Source organism: Aspergillus sydowii (assembly GCF_001890705.1).
Source record: "Aspergillus sydowii CBS 593.65 unplaced genomic scaffold ASPSYscaffold_8, whole genome shotgun sequence".
Lineage (NCBI taxonomy): Eukaryota > Fungi > Ascomycota > Eurotiomycetes > Eurotiales > Aspergillaceae > Aspergillus > Aspergillus sydowii.
In genome coordinates this window covers 839,344-854,676 of record NW_024467866.1, presented here as the reverse complement: position 1 = coordinate 854,676, position 15,333 = coordinate 839,344, and the positions used below count along the sequence as shown (strand labels likewise).

At 51.7% G+C, this 15,333-nt stretch overlaps 2 protein-coding genes across 2 annotated transcripts; one reads left to right on the top strand and one right to left on the bottom strand.

Annotated features, from left to right (window-relative positions):
• Positions 1 to 324: 324 nt before the first annotated feature.
• Positions 325 to 3,488, bottom strand: ASPSYDRAFT_154961 (DEAD/DEAH box helicase; the record flags this gene model as incomplete). The annotated part of the gene is made up of 8 exons (XM_040842416.1): positions 325 to 471; positions 528 to 948; positions 1,007 to 1,453; positions 1,504 to 1,665; positions 1,716 to 1,887; positions 1,940 to 2,432; positions 2,478 to 2,660; positions 2,718 to 3,488. The coding sequence occupies 8 exons, from the start codon at positions 3,486 to 3,488 to the stop codon at positions 325 to 327; spliced, it is 2,796 nt and encodes a 931-aa protein (XP_040700910.1).
• A 4,544-nt stretch (positions 3,489 to 8,032) lies between these two features.
• On the top strand, positions 8,033 to 13,352 carry ASPSYDRAFT_91395 (DNA-binding E3 ubiquitin-protein ligase SNT2; the record flags this gene model as incomplete). Its single annotated transcript, XM_040852483.1, has 3 exons — positions 8,033 to 8,792; positions 8,953 to 9,436; positions 9,500 to 13,352. The coding sequence occupies 3 exons, from the start codon at positions 8,033 to 8,035 to the stop codon at positions 13,350 to 13,352; spliced, it is 5,097 nt and encodes a 1,698-aa protein (XP_040700909.1).
• Between the last annotated feature and the right edge of the window lie 1,981 nt (positions 13,353 to 15,333).

Here is a 15,333-nt window from a genome sequence, read left to right as displayed (position 1 = left end):
TTTCGCTAAGTTTGGTAAGAGACAATCTATCAGGCGCCTCGGTGCTCTATGTATCAGATATCTATGTCATTATGTATTGGGAATCCGATTTCCAGCTGGATCAAAATGCAGGTACCCGGATTCGAGACCAGCTCTTTCCTCTACATGGTATTCATAATTCCAACTCCTTTCATCTATATGGCGTTTTCACATCAGCACTACGCCATGAAGACGCTGCACCACTGAATGAGGATCTAATTGTTTGAGACCTTCATTTCTTCATTCATCCAATTCAAGCTGCAGTTCTCGTTCTGACAGTGAAATCGACAATTAGTCACTCCTTGATTAATAATTCAAGCATCCCAGGTATGCTTTCTTACCCCATATTTTGTTGGCAGATGCAACGATGATTTCTGCTTTGGCAAGTAACTTCTTAGAGTATCGCTCGGCTTCAGTTGGGTGAAGATTTCTCTGGGCTTTGCGCGGGTTAATCTATCGGAGTGCAATTGTCAGTATTGGTCTATCAGACAACTGGCTGGGACCTATACCATCTGTAGGACAGGGGCGAGTTCCTTAGGATCTGCCTCGGCTAATGCTCGCAAGTTCCGGAATCCATTGTCGCGGAGTAGCCTTGCCGTCCAGCCCTTGACATAGGTCACTTGGGCCATTTCCAAAAGATCAGCACGAGCACCGGCTTCCAGGCGGTCGCGCATGTGGTCGAGAACTGCAGCTAACATTCCCCAACCCATGCGTTGACAGAATTTGACTATTCCTGCAGCGAATCCATGACACTGTTGCGCCAGGGTCTGGACTCCTCCCCGGGGAATCCGATAACGACTCGCAACCACCGACAATGGAACCTCGTTGCTAAGATCACGAAGCTGAAAGGCCGTATAGGCGCGGCGATATATCATCGCTTGAGTCACTTGCTCCGGAGTTTTCTCCTTTAATGATGCACCACTTTGAACCCTGCCAAAAGCTCAGTACTCTATATGCTACAAGAATGGGTAAATTAGAACGGTCATACATAGAATTCACAAATCCCGGTTGGACTCCAACAAACTGCAGAGCACGCAGGCCGCTCTCATCAAGCTCGTCCAACTGATCCCTAAACATCGGCCAATCAATCTGGGTCTGTGCAGCGATCTGGAGCGGGGTGAACATGTAGAATATATGCATGTCACCATCCATCACAAAAGCCTGGAGCGCTCGCTTCAGTTCCTCATGCACGAAGAGGCCATCATCTGGAGCGAACGCGGAGGCAACAACCGCTTGTCCAAGTTGTGTGGCCACATAAAACTCATCATCACTATTATTGATAAGTCTTTCTTCTGTCAATTCTTGAAGGGCCGAGTTCATGATGTTGTAGGATAACTTCTTGTCGACTGTGCGATATAGAAGGGTACACCTCACGTATTCCTTGACCGCTTCAAGGCCAGACACCAGTCCAGTCGCTATCGCCTCTAAAAGCGCTCTACGGAAAGGTGAGCGACATGCCCAATGGGGATAATATTGGCCATTTACCTCTTCAAGCCTCTTTTCTCCGGCGCAAGACAACTTTCTATTGCTGGCATATCAGCCTCCAGTAGATCGCACACAGCCTTGAGGTCAGCGTTCCCACAGATAAGGTACGTTTCACCAGCTTCATCCTTGCCTTTACGCCCGGCTCGGCCGCACATTTGTCGCCTTTGCCAGTTAGCAAACAGTGTAACCACGCTAAATCCAAGGTGACCTACAACATTGCAGGGCCAACCAATTCTCGGCCCATGCGTGCTCCATTGATGATAACTCTTCTTGCGGGAAGATTGACACCGGCAGCGAGGCTGCAGGTAGCAACTAATACCTTTATCGCTCCCTGATCATATGCCTGCGCAATAGCCTCGCGCTCTTCGGTTGTCATCCCTGCATCTATCATTCAATCAGCACTAAAGCTGAGTTTAATATCTGGATAGCAGCTTACGGTGGAACCCCACTCCCTTAATCAGTGTTGTCTCAAGAGCCGGATCCAGGCCGCTAGGCAGACTGCGAAGTTCCGCTAAGAGGTCAAGACGTTTGTTCAGATCTTCCGCGCCAGCAGACATATCGGGCATTGCCTCACTTATGAGCGCAGCCTGGACCTGACAGGCTACTCTGCTACCACAAAACACTAAAGCACCATATCCCGCGATGACCGTATCAATTGCCATTGCTACCATTGCATTTGTCATCGGGTTGGAAAGTTCCTTGGCTGTCGAGGCTGCGATTTCTCGCTCGGGAGTTGCGACTTCGCGAACAGGTAGTGTCCCCAATGATATGAACCTAGATTGCAACTTCGACATTGTCTGAAGGAGTTGCTTCGACGTGGCTGCCGGGTAAATCGCATTCCCGTAAACGAGATATTCGTCCACTGGAACCGGACGATAGGTTGAAATGAAGTATTGAGAGTTAATCCACTCTGCCAATAACTCGGTGTTCTTGACCGGTTAGAAGTTGCATCCTAAAACATGAACGGTACTTACCGAGATGGTAGCACTCATCCCAATGATTTGGATATTTTGCTGCAGTAGTAGCAGTTTTGTCACCATTAACTCCAATAAGTATCCACGATGCTCGTCATCAAGCATGTGTAATTCATCCAATACAACTGCTCGAAGTTCACCAATACTACATTCCTCAATTGCAGTGTTGATCAACGAATTTGCCTGGTGATATAAAGTTCAGATGCAAGTAAGACCAGTCGTAACACAATAGCGACGCACCTTTTCAATGGTACAAACCGCGATGTCTGTATCGGCCCAGGAGGAAGTGGTTTTACTTCCACCAAAAAAGCCAGTGACGCGGATAGATTTCTGCAATTTTCTCCAACGCTGATGGCTTGCATCGGCCTGGTCTTCATCTTCCTTAATGTGTTTTTCAACATCCTGGACGATACGCCGAAGCCATTTAAGCTTCTCTTGGACCAAAGCGACATACGGCAAAACCAGGATCGCCTTCTTCGAAGGCTCCTCGATGATACGCTTCAGCATCAGAACATCGGCCACGAGAGACTTTCCGCCGCCGGTGGGAGCGGTATAGATCAAGTGCCGTTTTCCTTCGAGTAGACCCTGGCCTAGCAAGCATGATGCCTGCCACTGATAGATGCTAGTGACCCCGACAGCAGCAAAATTCGCAACAAGGGAATTTGGCAGCCCGAATCTTGGGTCATTTAAGGATTGGAGAGACCCCTGGGTCGACGATTCTAAGGGAATGACCCGTTTTTTATCATGCTCTCCCGGGGTTGAGCCAGCAACGGGGCGGATCGCGCTCGCAACGAGGCGACTCTTCGGAAGAGGGGCCACTTGGGGCCTGATAAAATCCAGTCCTTGAGCATGAGAGCCGTGGTTATTTGTAGTAGTAGTTTCATTTAAAGGACCACTAGGCGGCCGTTTCTGGCCTGCCAACGGGGCTACGACATAAGGCTGCTGGCGGGCGATATCGACAGATGTCTGGAAGCCACTTGTCTGAACAGACTGTCCGGAAGGGACAGACATATCGTGGCTGTAGGTCAACGAGCCTGGAAAGCAGGGAAATTGCCCATTCGCGGTGTATATGCGTCTACCAGGCGCTAACTACGCCGAAAAAGGTGCGCAAGTGGTCAACGAAGGACCTGGCAGCCTGAACCGAGCAGGGTATGAGTATGTCCGCGAGTAAGAATAAGGCCCGGGATAAGAATGCAACAATACACAACAATACAGATAAGAGCAATCTTGGTGGCTATTGTCGCGCCTTCCCCATCACTACGCGTGTCAAGCGAGATCAGCTGCGGGATGGGTGCAGCAACAACAATTCGCTTCGGAACAACAACCCACTCTCAGCGCCTGAGGCAGACAGACCCCTCGGGAATATATTTCTGCCTGAGGCGTCGACAGTTGCGTCAAGCCCTTGGGTTTGGATTTTGGGGGCTTGGGCGGAGGCAAGCTGAAGCGAGAGTTATCGGGCCAGAATAAGCTAGACTCGAGGGACTTATTAGGTAATATATACAGGAAGCGTCAGCCAATTAGTGAATTTTTGCCTTTTGCCCTGCTTCCGTCCGCGCTGCGGGTTCCTGGATCAGCTCCCAAGAAGGTTGATGCCTGAGGGTTCGGGCTGCAGCTGAAGCGCTGGCGATCCACCGATCCGTGGATGATGGGCCGAGGGATGACCCTCTCAGCGTGATGACCTGGCCCCACCCTCCTTAACTCTGTGCTGCCCTCCTGCATCCATGGATGGGATCGCCCGCTCAGGCTGTCTGCTCAGGCCTGCACAACAGACTATTGATGAATGATGAGAGGCCCGGCTTTTTAACTGAGATTTTTGCACCTATATGACTCCGGTGTCGCCTCGCAGATCGCAAGACGCCGGACTTGGTAACATGAATCAAGTCACATGATGGCCGCTAAGATCTGCGTAGCATCAATGCAGCCTTCGGCCCTTTGGCGACCTATTGACGTGCCCCTTGATGTAGAAGGTTCATGCTGCCTCCCCTCGCTGAGGTGCAGCTCACTAGCAAACGCTGTTATTCTGTTGGCGCCCTGGGAGTTGGACATCCAGGTGAAGAAAGGAAAGGGCAAGGCCCTCTAGCCCTCTAGGCACGGATGTCTCGGCCTCGGGGGGGGGCTGCGTGAGGGACCTGATTGATCTGCCGACGCGTAAATCCACCACGAGGCAAAGATGCACAGAGGAAATCTGGGTCATCCTATCGGACTGCCGTAGCCGCTGGATCACAGACCGAAAACTACATCACATCTTTCCGTTTTATCCAGACTTGGGGATTAATGGGGCCCAGAGAAGGCCTCTGTCGGAGTCTGTCCTCCTCGGTCCTCCTCAAGGTTTGGTCCGCGGCAACACCTGGCCGATCTGATCGCAGCGCCATCATCTTGTATCGGTGTATCGCTGTATCACTGGATGGAGTAGTGCCGTTAACTGTTTTCGGCGAGACGCATTCCCAAAGCCCATCGAACCAACTGCAGTCGGATTGTTCAAATCGTCCAAAACAGATTATTGGGTTCTCAACTCTAATAAAGGGGTCAGACTTTGATGGAACCACATTACTCCGTCTGCGAGTCTCGAGGGGAAGAATAATATTTGTGTCGAAGTGGATGCAGCCCCGACCGGGCAAAAGGAACTGCTACAGTCCTGGAGATATGTCCTCAAATCTCGAGTAACTTAGAATGCAGAGATGTTCACTGTTGATTCCTCTTCCCAAGTACGTTCGTAGATATTTTCTTTATTGGAGTTTGAACTGTGCAGGAGGGAGCCAAGACGGACCCGTTTCGCGGGGAATGGGCCCTCAAACCCTCTCCAGTCCACACTCGACTTGCCACGAGAGTCAAAACGGGCATCACTCTGAGTGAAAAGAAAGCCATGTAGCAAACCACGTCAAATTTATATTTATGAGATGCCAATAACTGACTTCTCTTATTATCTGGATCAATTACCACCCGCCATGGGACGGTCCAGGCTGCTCGCATCTAGTTCCGATGCTCTTCACCGTTATATATCTCGTCAGCCCGCCGCCAGATTTCTGCCACTATGAAAACGTCAAGATTATGATCCTTTTTTTAATGAGGATAATTTATGGCGAGATGAAATCAGCAAAAGAACTCCAGAAAGCCTCCAGGCTGCATCGAGACGATATCCGCTGACGACGAAGCCTGAAACCTTGGAACCTCCCGGCGCCCAGTTTTATACTGTAGTCGTACGAGAGCACCTGCAAAACCCCCTCCTCGGTTTCGTGAAATATCTTTTCGGCCTCCTTTCGGGGCCGTCACATCGTAATTATGATGACACATCAATAAAATTCACGAGTTGGTTTTCTGTACTCTTCCGGATCCCTGGAAAGAGCTGCTCTATATTGCATCCCATGCCCACAACAACTCGGCCATAAAGTCAGTTCGTACCATAATTAGTGCCGACATCAAATCGCGACACCGAGTCAAGGCATCATCCCGTCGTTGAGCGATCGGAACCAACAAGCCAGGCGTTGATCACCATATCTGGCATGTCGCCCCGGCCAGCGAGTTGGCGAGTCAGGACGCAGCAAAGCAGCGCAGCGCATCTCGACTTGGCATTCATTCACTTTCCGTTGTCCCCAAGAACACGGCCCTCCAACATTCCTGTCCATTCCAGACAGCATGATTCCCGCTAATTTGGTTTCATCTTCTCGCTGCTCAATTGTCCCTCCCGCTGTGCTTGCGCCGGATCCGACATTTGGTCGCGTCGTGGAAGATCTTCGTCTTTATATATAATTTTTTTTATTTTTTATTTTTCGCCTCTGTGCTGGCCCTCCCCGTTTGATGCATAGACTGTTAGGCAAACCTGATTCTTTATGGTCCCCTCCCCGATATCATCGCCATCCACCATTCTTCACATCGGGTGGCTCGGCCCACCTCCCTCGCAGCACCAACGGCAAGCCCTCCATTTCAAGGGTGATTTTTATTACTACTATTGCTACTTCCGCCCAACCTGGTCACCACACGTAGATCACTCCCAAGCCTTTTAGACGAGCAAGGGGAAGCGCTGCCTCCCATCTGTGCACAGGATAAATGTCAAATAGTCGAGCATCGCAGTTGGGCCAGATAGCTGAGACTGCCCTACTTGGCGCTTCGCAGTACTTTAGTGGTGGATTATATCGACTAGAATACTAGATACTAGGGTAACGGCGGGTGGCCTTGCCAGACTGCTGGGTCGCTTTAACTCAAAAAGCAGACTGCGCGAGAACAGAGAATGGAGAGCAGGCATCGTGCTTTTTTTTCCTGCCCTTTGGTTCTTGGTGGATGGGGGATCCGTCATATTAACATATCGGGACTAGGGGCGAGGGACGTGGACTGGTCGGGATCCTGGACGGTTCTGTCTGTCTACTCTGAAGTCTTCTTTCTGGCTTTCTCTCCTGCTTCTCTCCTGCTTCTCTCGACTCTTTCCCTTCGTTCCCTTCTTTTCCTCATCCGCCCGGTGCTGAACTGAGGCATCAGTGGCATCCCTCCTCATCCTCCCTTCCCTCGCATCTCCCAACTATCCCAGCCCAATCCCGAGCCCGTTCGTTTGGCTGGATCGACGGCTTGATAGAGCGCATTTACTAGTAGTTCATTGGAGCCACCCTCGCCATCATTTCCTCGACACGCTCTTGATCTCTTGATCAAGACTGCGTCCGACGATCACAGCCGCTGGCCCTCCGCGTTACTCACATTCTTATCGGGTTCTTCTGGCTGCGATTTGCTCTCACCCCACGAGCCCCGGCAGTCTGGCGGCGTTCCTCTTGTTTGGCTTCCACCGCCGCTAGCCCATTTCCCTACTTACCTTCATTTCACTCGCCAGACCTAGACCTTCTTCTCTTTACTCTCTTCTTTTCTGCTTTCTCTCCATCGCCCTCCGTCCTTTCTCTCTTCCCTTCTCTCTTCTCTCTTCCTCCCCATTCCCATTCCCATTTCCGCTCCCCTTCTCCTTCCCACTTCCTTACTCGCGTCCGTCCAAGCTTCCAACCCCGTGCTCCACAACTTTGCCACCTCAAAGGAGCGTTACGCCGTTCCCGACTCGGTGGTTGTTGGAAGGTTAAGGTTGCCCATCTTGATATCCCTCATCTGTTGGTGGGTTTCCAATAACCACCATCCTTCCAACACCCTTGCTGCACCGCACAGGGACCCAAAATCAGAAGAAGCAAAACGGTCCTGGTCGAGTTGGAAAGCCTGTTGTGTTCTGTTCTTTCTTCTCCCCCAAGCCCCAACTCTTCTTGCCTTGGGTAGACCCTGCGCGGTGACTTTTATCCCCAATTCCCTCTTCTTCGTTCTTTTTTATTTTCATTTTTCATTTTCGGTTTTCCCTTTCTTCCTCTTTCTCTACCCCTTGATACTCGGCCGATGCCGTCCAATACCTCCTGTTCCACCCACCACCCGTGAACTTACATCTCATGAGGGATCGTCTCCCCGTCGCGGCCCGTTGCTGAATTTCTGCATCTCTTGGTGTTCCCACAGTCTTGTGAACCACCCACTCACAGCACTGGAGTTGCATTGCAGCACCCAAACACCGCATTCTCTCTATTTGTCGCGTCTCAAGGCTGGCCATGTCCTTGGATAAGTCACCGCCTCAAAACTCACAGCAACAACACGTGAGGTCCGACTCTCCCTCCAACAATACGCCATCAGCATCCGCCGCGGGCAGCCGTCGCATGCCTACCCCTGGCCAGTCTTCGCGGAGGGGCTCTGTGGATTCGTCCGCACCCCAGGATCCTGCCGATGTTAATGAATCACTATCGCGGCCGATGACGGCCAGTGCATCTCCTGATGCTGATGCTACGGCTACGGAACCGCCCAGCGCATCCGCCACCCCAGCCCCCTCTGGCTATGGGACGCGGTCGAGTCGTCGAAATGCCGCTTCCCGGCCAAACTACGCCGAGGATCGTGACATTGATGTCGACCTCGAGGTTCACAACTCCTCGAAAACTTCTAAACGCGGCGGTGCTGCCAGTAATCTAACAAACGGCACGCGAACTGATGGTGAAAAGTCAAGCTCTCGGAAAAGTCTAACGGCGGCGAACGGATCCAACTCCACCGCTGCCAGAGACGGTATCCCCGGCACCTCCTCGTTCCTCGCCAAACCAGATGAGGTCAATTCATCATCCAGTTCTTCACGCAAGCGAAAGCAGCCTGCAAGCTCCACCCCGACCTCAACAAACGAAAATGCTTCCAAAAAAGTGTTCACCGCCGCCCCAGGGATCACCCCGGGTCAAGGTGACTCGAACATGGTCACCTTTGATGACGGGGGCGCTTACTTGAAGAATGGTAAAATCACGGCCGACGATGGCACGACATTTTCAGCCAACGGTCAGTTCAATTTTTCCCTGTCTTCTTTTTCTTTTATTATTTGTGTTTTGCTTTTTTCAATTCCTGGATTTTGTTTTTCCCTTTTTTTTTTTTTTTTAAAACTCCCACCTTTCTGTGAATCGCAGCTTCTCCGAATTTGTGTACTGACGAGTCGATTTAGAACATGTTTATCTTATTTGTGAACCTCCAGGCGAGCCTTACTACTTGGCGCGTATCATGGAATTTCTCCCAAACAAGGATTCGCCATCTGGCCCGATTGAGGCGTTACGAGTCAATTGGTATTACAGACCACGTGACATTCAGCGAAACGCTGCGGATACGAGGCTAGTATTCGCGTCGATGCACTCCGACACATGCCCGCTTAATTCATTACGTGGGAAGTGTCAGATTCGGCATTCATCGGAAATCGAAGATTTCGAAGAGTATCGGAAGACCCGGGACTGTTTCTGGTACGACAAGATGTTTGATCGGTATATCCACCGCTACTACGAAGTTATTCCGACAAGCAAAGTCATCAATGTGCCCGGCAACGTCAAAAAGGTCCTCGATGAACGATGGCGATATGTACTAGTCGAAGTCGGCAAGCGGAAAGAGTTGACGAGCGCGGTCAAAACCTGTAAGCGATGTAGTTTATACGCTGCTAAGTATGACTGACACCTGAGGCCTCCAACCCCGTAAGACATGGCTTGCTGACTTGTTTTAACCAGTTCTGAATCTGTGGATTGTGCTGTTTGCCATAATACCTATCACATGTCATGTGTCCGACCAGTATTACTGAAAAAGCCGGCCCGGGGATTTGGGTGGTCTTGCGCGGCCTGTACTCGTGCGCAAGACCGGAAACTTGAGGCGCGGCATACTCCAATGCTTGGCGATGTACCGGCATCAGAGGTGCAGGACGCCGACGAAGAAATGATCGAAGAAGAGGAGGAAGATCATCCGAACGGGGTTCCCAATGGCACCTCAGTCAGCACTCCGGCTGCGACCGAAGATGAAGGAATTCGGCCAGCCACGGAGGAGCAAATCGCCCAGGCCAGCCTGTGGCCGTATCGCTATTTGGGAATCCATTGTCGAGTGGAAGATGCGCTAGACTACGATGACCGCATTTACCCTCGAGCTAGTTCGCGATTAGGGCCCCGGCACCAGGCGGTCGTAAACTCATGGCCCGGACGCCCGATCGAATACGTGAAGCCCGTTGAGATCAAGAAGAAGTATATGAGGAACTCTGGAGGCGGTCGCCGAGACAACAGGCTTACAAAAGATACTATTGCTGCTATTGAAGCTGCGAAGAAAGACCGGGCCAGCCGACCCAACTGGGTTATGGATGAGCCGCCTGGCTTCATCCGCCGAGGTGAAGATGAGCCAGTTCCAGTAGCTGGTAAGCAGGTCCGCACTGCCGAGGTGCTATTCAAGATGCCCACCACAGAAGAGGTACCGACCAGAGGTGAGGATGATGGACCTGGATCGGAAATAAGCGCAGCAGACCGAGAGAAATTCATCGACGAATACATGGACCGAGCGAAACAGCTAGCACCTGATTTAGGCGTGGAGAAGTATTCGACCAATTTTCTCGACAAAGCGTTGGAGCTCCTGTATGCGCAGAGCTTCAATATTGAGGCGGCGCTTGCAAAACTCAAGGGGGTAAATAAATACAAGGACCTCAAAGAGCCCCATCTACGCCCCGAAGAGGTCAAGTCCTTCGAACAAGGAGTCACAAAGTACGGGTCTGAGTTGCGCAATGTGAGCAGACATGTCGGGACTGTTCCCCATTATCAAATCGTGCGGTATTACTACATGTGGAAGAAAACACCCCGCGGCCGCCAAATCTGGGGTAACTATGGTGGTAGGAAAAATAAGAAAGAAGCCAAGCGAAACAGCGCTGCGAAGCTCGTGGACGATGTCGCAGACGACCACGATGATTCTGCCTTCGATAATGAAAAAGCCGCAGAAAAGAAGCGTGGCTTTCAATGCAAATTCTGTTCAACCCGAAGTTCACGGCAGTGGCGACGCGCACCTGGTGTGCCTCCTGGCACAACAGTTCCTAGTGAGCCAGGAGCGAGACAGCGGGACAAGGGCCCACAGCTTAATGTTGCCCTTTGCTTGCGCTGTGCTCTGCTTTGGAGAAAGTACGGAATCGAATGGGAGAGCGTGGACGAAGTTGCAAAGAAGATCGGCCAAAGTGGCAACAAGTCGTGGCGCCGTCGTGTGGACGAAGAACTGTTGACTCAGCTGCTTGTTTCCTCTGAGACAGGCCCTACTAATATCAATAGTTCAACCGCTGCCACTGCGGCCTCGCTTGGTGTCCCTGTGGGTGGAAACGCTCAGTTGGAGACTAAGAAGCGAAATCGGAATGACAAGGACAGTACGGCAACTTCAACAGCTACCTCGGTGGAGCCTGTCTCGAAGAAGAGGTCTGCGAACGAGAAGTCCTCCGAGCCTGCTCCGATTGAACCGGAACCTCCCGTGGCCAAAACACTTCCTTGCGCGATCTGCGCCAAGATCGAACCTACTGGGGATCAGTACGTGTCCTGCAGGGATTGCCGTCTAACCGTTCACCGAAATTGCTACGGAATCAGCCCCTTGCAGAACACAGTCAAATGGTTGTGCGATACTTGCTCGAACGACCGAAACCCGCTCATATCCACCTCTTACGAATGCGTCCTGTGCCCGGTGACGTGGACTGAGCACGAGTTGATGGAAGCGCCAAGGTCAAACCATAGGAAGAAGACCGACAGAGATCGCGAGAAAGAAAAACTTGAGCGTGGTTTGGTTGCAGACGCGATTAAGCTTTACCGCGAGAGGCAGGAAGCTGTTGGCAAGCCAGTCGGCCCCCGGGAACCTCTTAAGCGGACTGCCGGCAATAACTGGATCCACGTTACCTGCGCAGTTTGGACGCCTGAAATCAAGTTCAGCAGTGCAGAAGAACTGGAAGCTGCTGAGGGCTTCGGGCTGATTTCCGCCGATCGATTCCGTGAGACTTGCAAGATCTGCAAGTCCAACAAGGGCGCATGTGTCCCCTGTCACTTTAGCGGCTGTAACGCCCACTTTCACGTTGGCTGTGCGTTTCAGGCCAAGTATAAGACTGGGTTCGACGTTACGCCGATCAAGAACTCCAGGAAAGACAGCGCATCGAGCGTTCGGCTCGGGGAGGAAGTTGGGGCAGCGACTGCAGCGATTTGGTGTCCTCAGCACACAGTTTCATCTGCCGTTCATGAGTGCAGTGAGCCAGCCGAAGATGGTCTCAATGCGCTCCAGATGTTTGCTCGTACTTATAAACAGGCAGATCTCAGCATAACTGGAACGGTTCGGAGGGCAGCCTATCTTCAGCAGGCGAATGGCGTCGCGCACCAGAACACAACTTCCTCTGCAAACCGACGATCTTCTAACGTTAATGGTACCGCCACTCTACCTGTGATGACGAAAGAAAAGCCAACCGTGCCTGAAGTAAGCCCCGATGATATGCAGATCGATTCTGATCCCCATCCTCCGCAGCAAATTGGTGGTGGGGATGTAGCCCGGAAATGTGCTACTTGTTCAACGGTCTACAGTCCCAAATGGTGGACGCTCGACAACTTTCGTCAGACTCCCGCTCTCAGTCATAGGACACCTCCGTTGAACGGAATCCCATCTTCAGCGAGCCCACCATATCGCTATCCGCTCTCCCAATCCTCTCTACCTGCGGTCAACGGGGGCTACGGTTCTCCAGACACGAAAATGGGACAAGCAAGCCTGGAAGGCTCGCAAATGCTCTATGAGTGCCACAAGTGCCATCTCAAAAAGATGAAGGCCCAGCCGCAACCACCATCTCCGGAACCACGACCCTCACCTTACTCAGCCCAGCGGCCAGTTCTGCCCACACCCCGACTAGCGGAGTACCATAGCCACTCGTATGGGCCGTCTCATAGCCACCCAAGTCAAGGGACCCTTCCGCGGCCTGTTGGTCCGCCCGCTAGCGGTAGCCCCGAACGGTACCCTGGATATGAACGCGCGGGGGAATATGGGGATAACAAGCTGCGCAATGGTTTACCAAACGTTGCATACCGAAGTGGTCCACCACCACCGCCAATGCGCCATCTGAACGGGTATCAGCCCCCTGCGGCCCATCCTGCTGCGCCCCATTATGCTAGCGCGGCGCAGCCCCCTGCTCCTCAGCCATACCCAGCTCATCAGAGCCCGTATGGACCGGTTGGTCTCTCCTCGCCGCATCCACCACCAGTGCCGGGGACTCTGCAATATGCGCACTCTGCGCCGTCCGCGTCACCCCCAGATATACCGGCCACGATGGTGCGACACTCTCCACAGCATTCACTGACCGCCTTGAACGGTGGCCCACCGTCACGGCTGTATTCAGTTGAACGTGTTATTACCGCGCCGACGCGGTCACCCCCTGTTCCCCAGGCACACATGGACCCCCGGGGACGAACTCCACCAAACAAGCTGGAAGATAATACGGTCGCTGGAGGCCCGACGGGAATGAGTAGCGGGCGGCACACCACTACGAATGGGGCAAGTGGCGGCTCTGGAGCTAGCGCTAGCCCGTCATTGAAAAACCTCCTATCGTAGGGTCAATTGAGAAGCGGCTCGTCGCGCCATCGATCCTTCAGGATAACATCAAAGGACGTGTATGATATCTTTTCCGTTACTGTATTTTCCCCCGATTGTTTTTCTTTCCTTTCTCTTTCTTTAGTTTCAATCCTCCTTCTTTGTCTAGCATGGGGAAAAAGCGGGACTTGGGATATTGTTCAGCATGAAATTAGAATTACCATCCGGGGCATGAGTTGGGTTTTCGAGGGGATCTACGTCTTTTTTTCTTCTTTATTTTACCTTTTCTTACTGCCATTTCTATTTGATCGGCCTTGGTTTTCAAGACACGAAAGATGCATTTGACATTGGAGTTAAACAAATGTTATTGGCGATAGCCACTCTGGCCAGCAACGGCGGCGGTTTTTTATACAATGGCTCTCAGCACGTAAACCGCCTTCACAATCATAGTTAGAAAAACAGACGTTCCGACTGCTACTTCGTAATTTGAAACCTAGCCTCGAAGCCAAGCACTCACTGCCGGCATCTGTCAGCCTGCGCCCGCAGAACGGCAGTGGACAGTGGCAGTGGGATTATTGGAGAAAGCTGTGACAGTCCGTCTCGGTCACACAGGCTGGCGCAACAACCAAGCGACGATCGAGGGATCGCCAAGACGGTCCTGGGCTGGGCTAATTGTTTGAAAGTTAGTTCTTTTTACGCTGGGGTCTGTGCTCGGAAAACCCGATGATTATGCGTGTCTGGACTCTCTCTAGAACAGTTAGGCATGAAGTAAGTGGAACTGAGGTCGGGTGTTCTTGAGACCTTGCGCGCAGTGCTTGTTAGAGCTGGACTGATGACGAATGAGGAAAAAGTGGCGACCTCCGTCCGAGTCGAGGCCGAGGTCGCCACAATTTCTTTCTTCCTTTTTTTTTTTTTTTTTTTCTTTTTTTACCCTTTCCTTTTGAAACTGTGGGAGTAAGGTTAAATGGATCTGCTCACAATAACATCATCGCTTGCCACTTCTGTCATTACTGTCCTTATTATACCCTGTAGGATGTTTCATACTACTAGGAGTATACTCTATAGTCGTAATTTATTGCATATAACCTCTATAATATAGTAAATGCATTTAATGCTGACTGTTACATCATCAAAATCCTGCCGGGCGCAGAGACGGAGGCTTCCAGAATCCGCCTAGAAGAAGTAATTTAAGAACGCTAATTATTTCAGCCACGCTGGTGGATTCCTGCCGTACCGCCGCGTACAAATGGGATACCGAGTCTGTACGAAATGTGCACCAAATGCGGCATCGTGAGATTGTAATCGCGTCTCATGCCGTCACAGTAAGACCGGCCGACCTTCTGGAAGGCTGGCAGAAGCTGATGAAGCGCAGCAGAAGCCGCTCTGCTTTCTGGAAAAGTGTCGCGCACTTGATTATCGTCTCCATCTGATCTTCTCTGATTTTGCATCTGCGTGGGCACAACTTGCCCTCTTGCTGCTGCTACTCTATCCAGACCCTTGTAACTCTCCCATTAGTTACTCTTAGCATCATCGTCCCCCCTTCGCTCTCCTTCCCGTCCCTTCTCCTCTTCCTCGCTCTTCTTCTGCGTCTCTTCCCTCCCTTTCTGGAGTACTCCTTGCTTCTAATTATAATACCTTTTCTGTCCAAGTCTCTTAGTCAGTTCCATCTCCACGCTTTCCCACCCGATCATCCTGTCATCCACCCGTGCGACTTCGTGGACTTTTCTCCCGATCGATCTTCACTCTCTCCACCCTCCCGTCCTTCCTCTCGCTCTCTCTTTTCACTCACCCTTTGATCTCGTGGCCTTTTTTTTCTCTCTTATACCTCCGCCTGGTCCTGTCGCTGGCCCGCCATGACGCCCTAGGACACGCTTTTGTCGTTAGACACTGTATTTCTGTCGTACTCGCCTCTTCCCGCGTTGGTTGTTGGCTGTCCTGCGACTCGAGGTCCTGGGTGGCAGATTGATCGGGCGCATTTCGCCCCGTGGGAGACTCTCACACA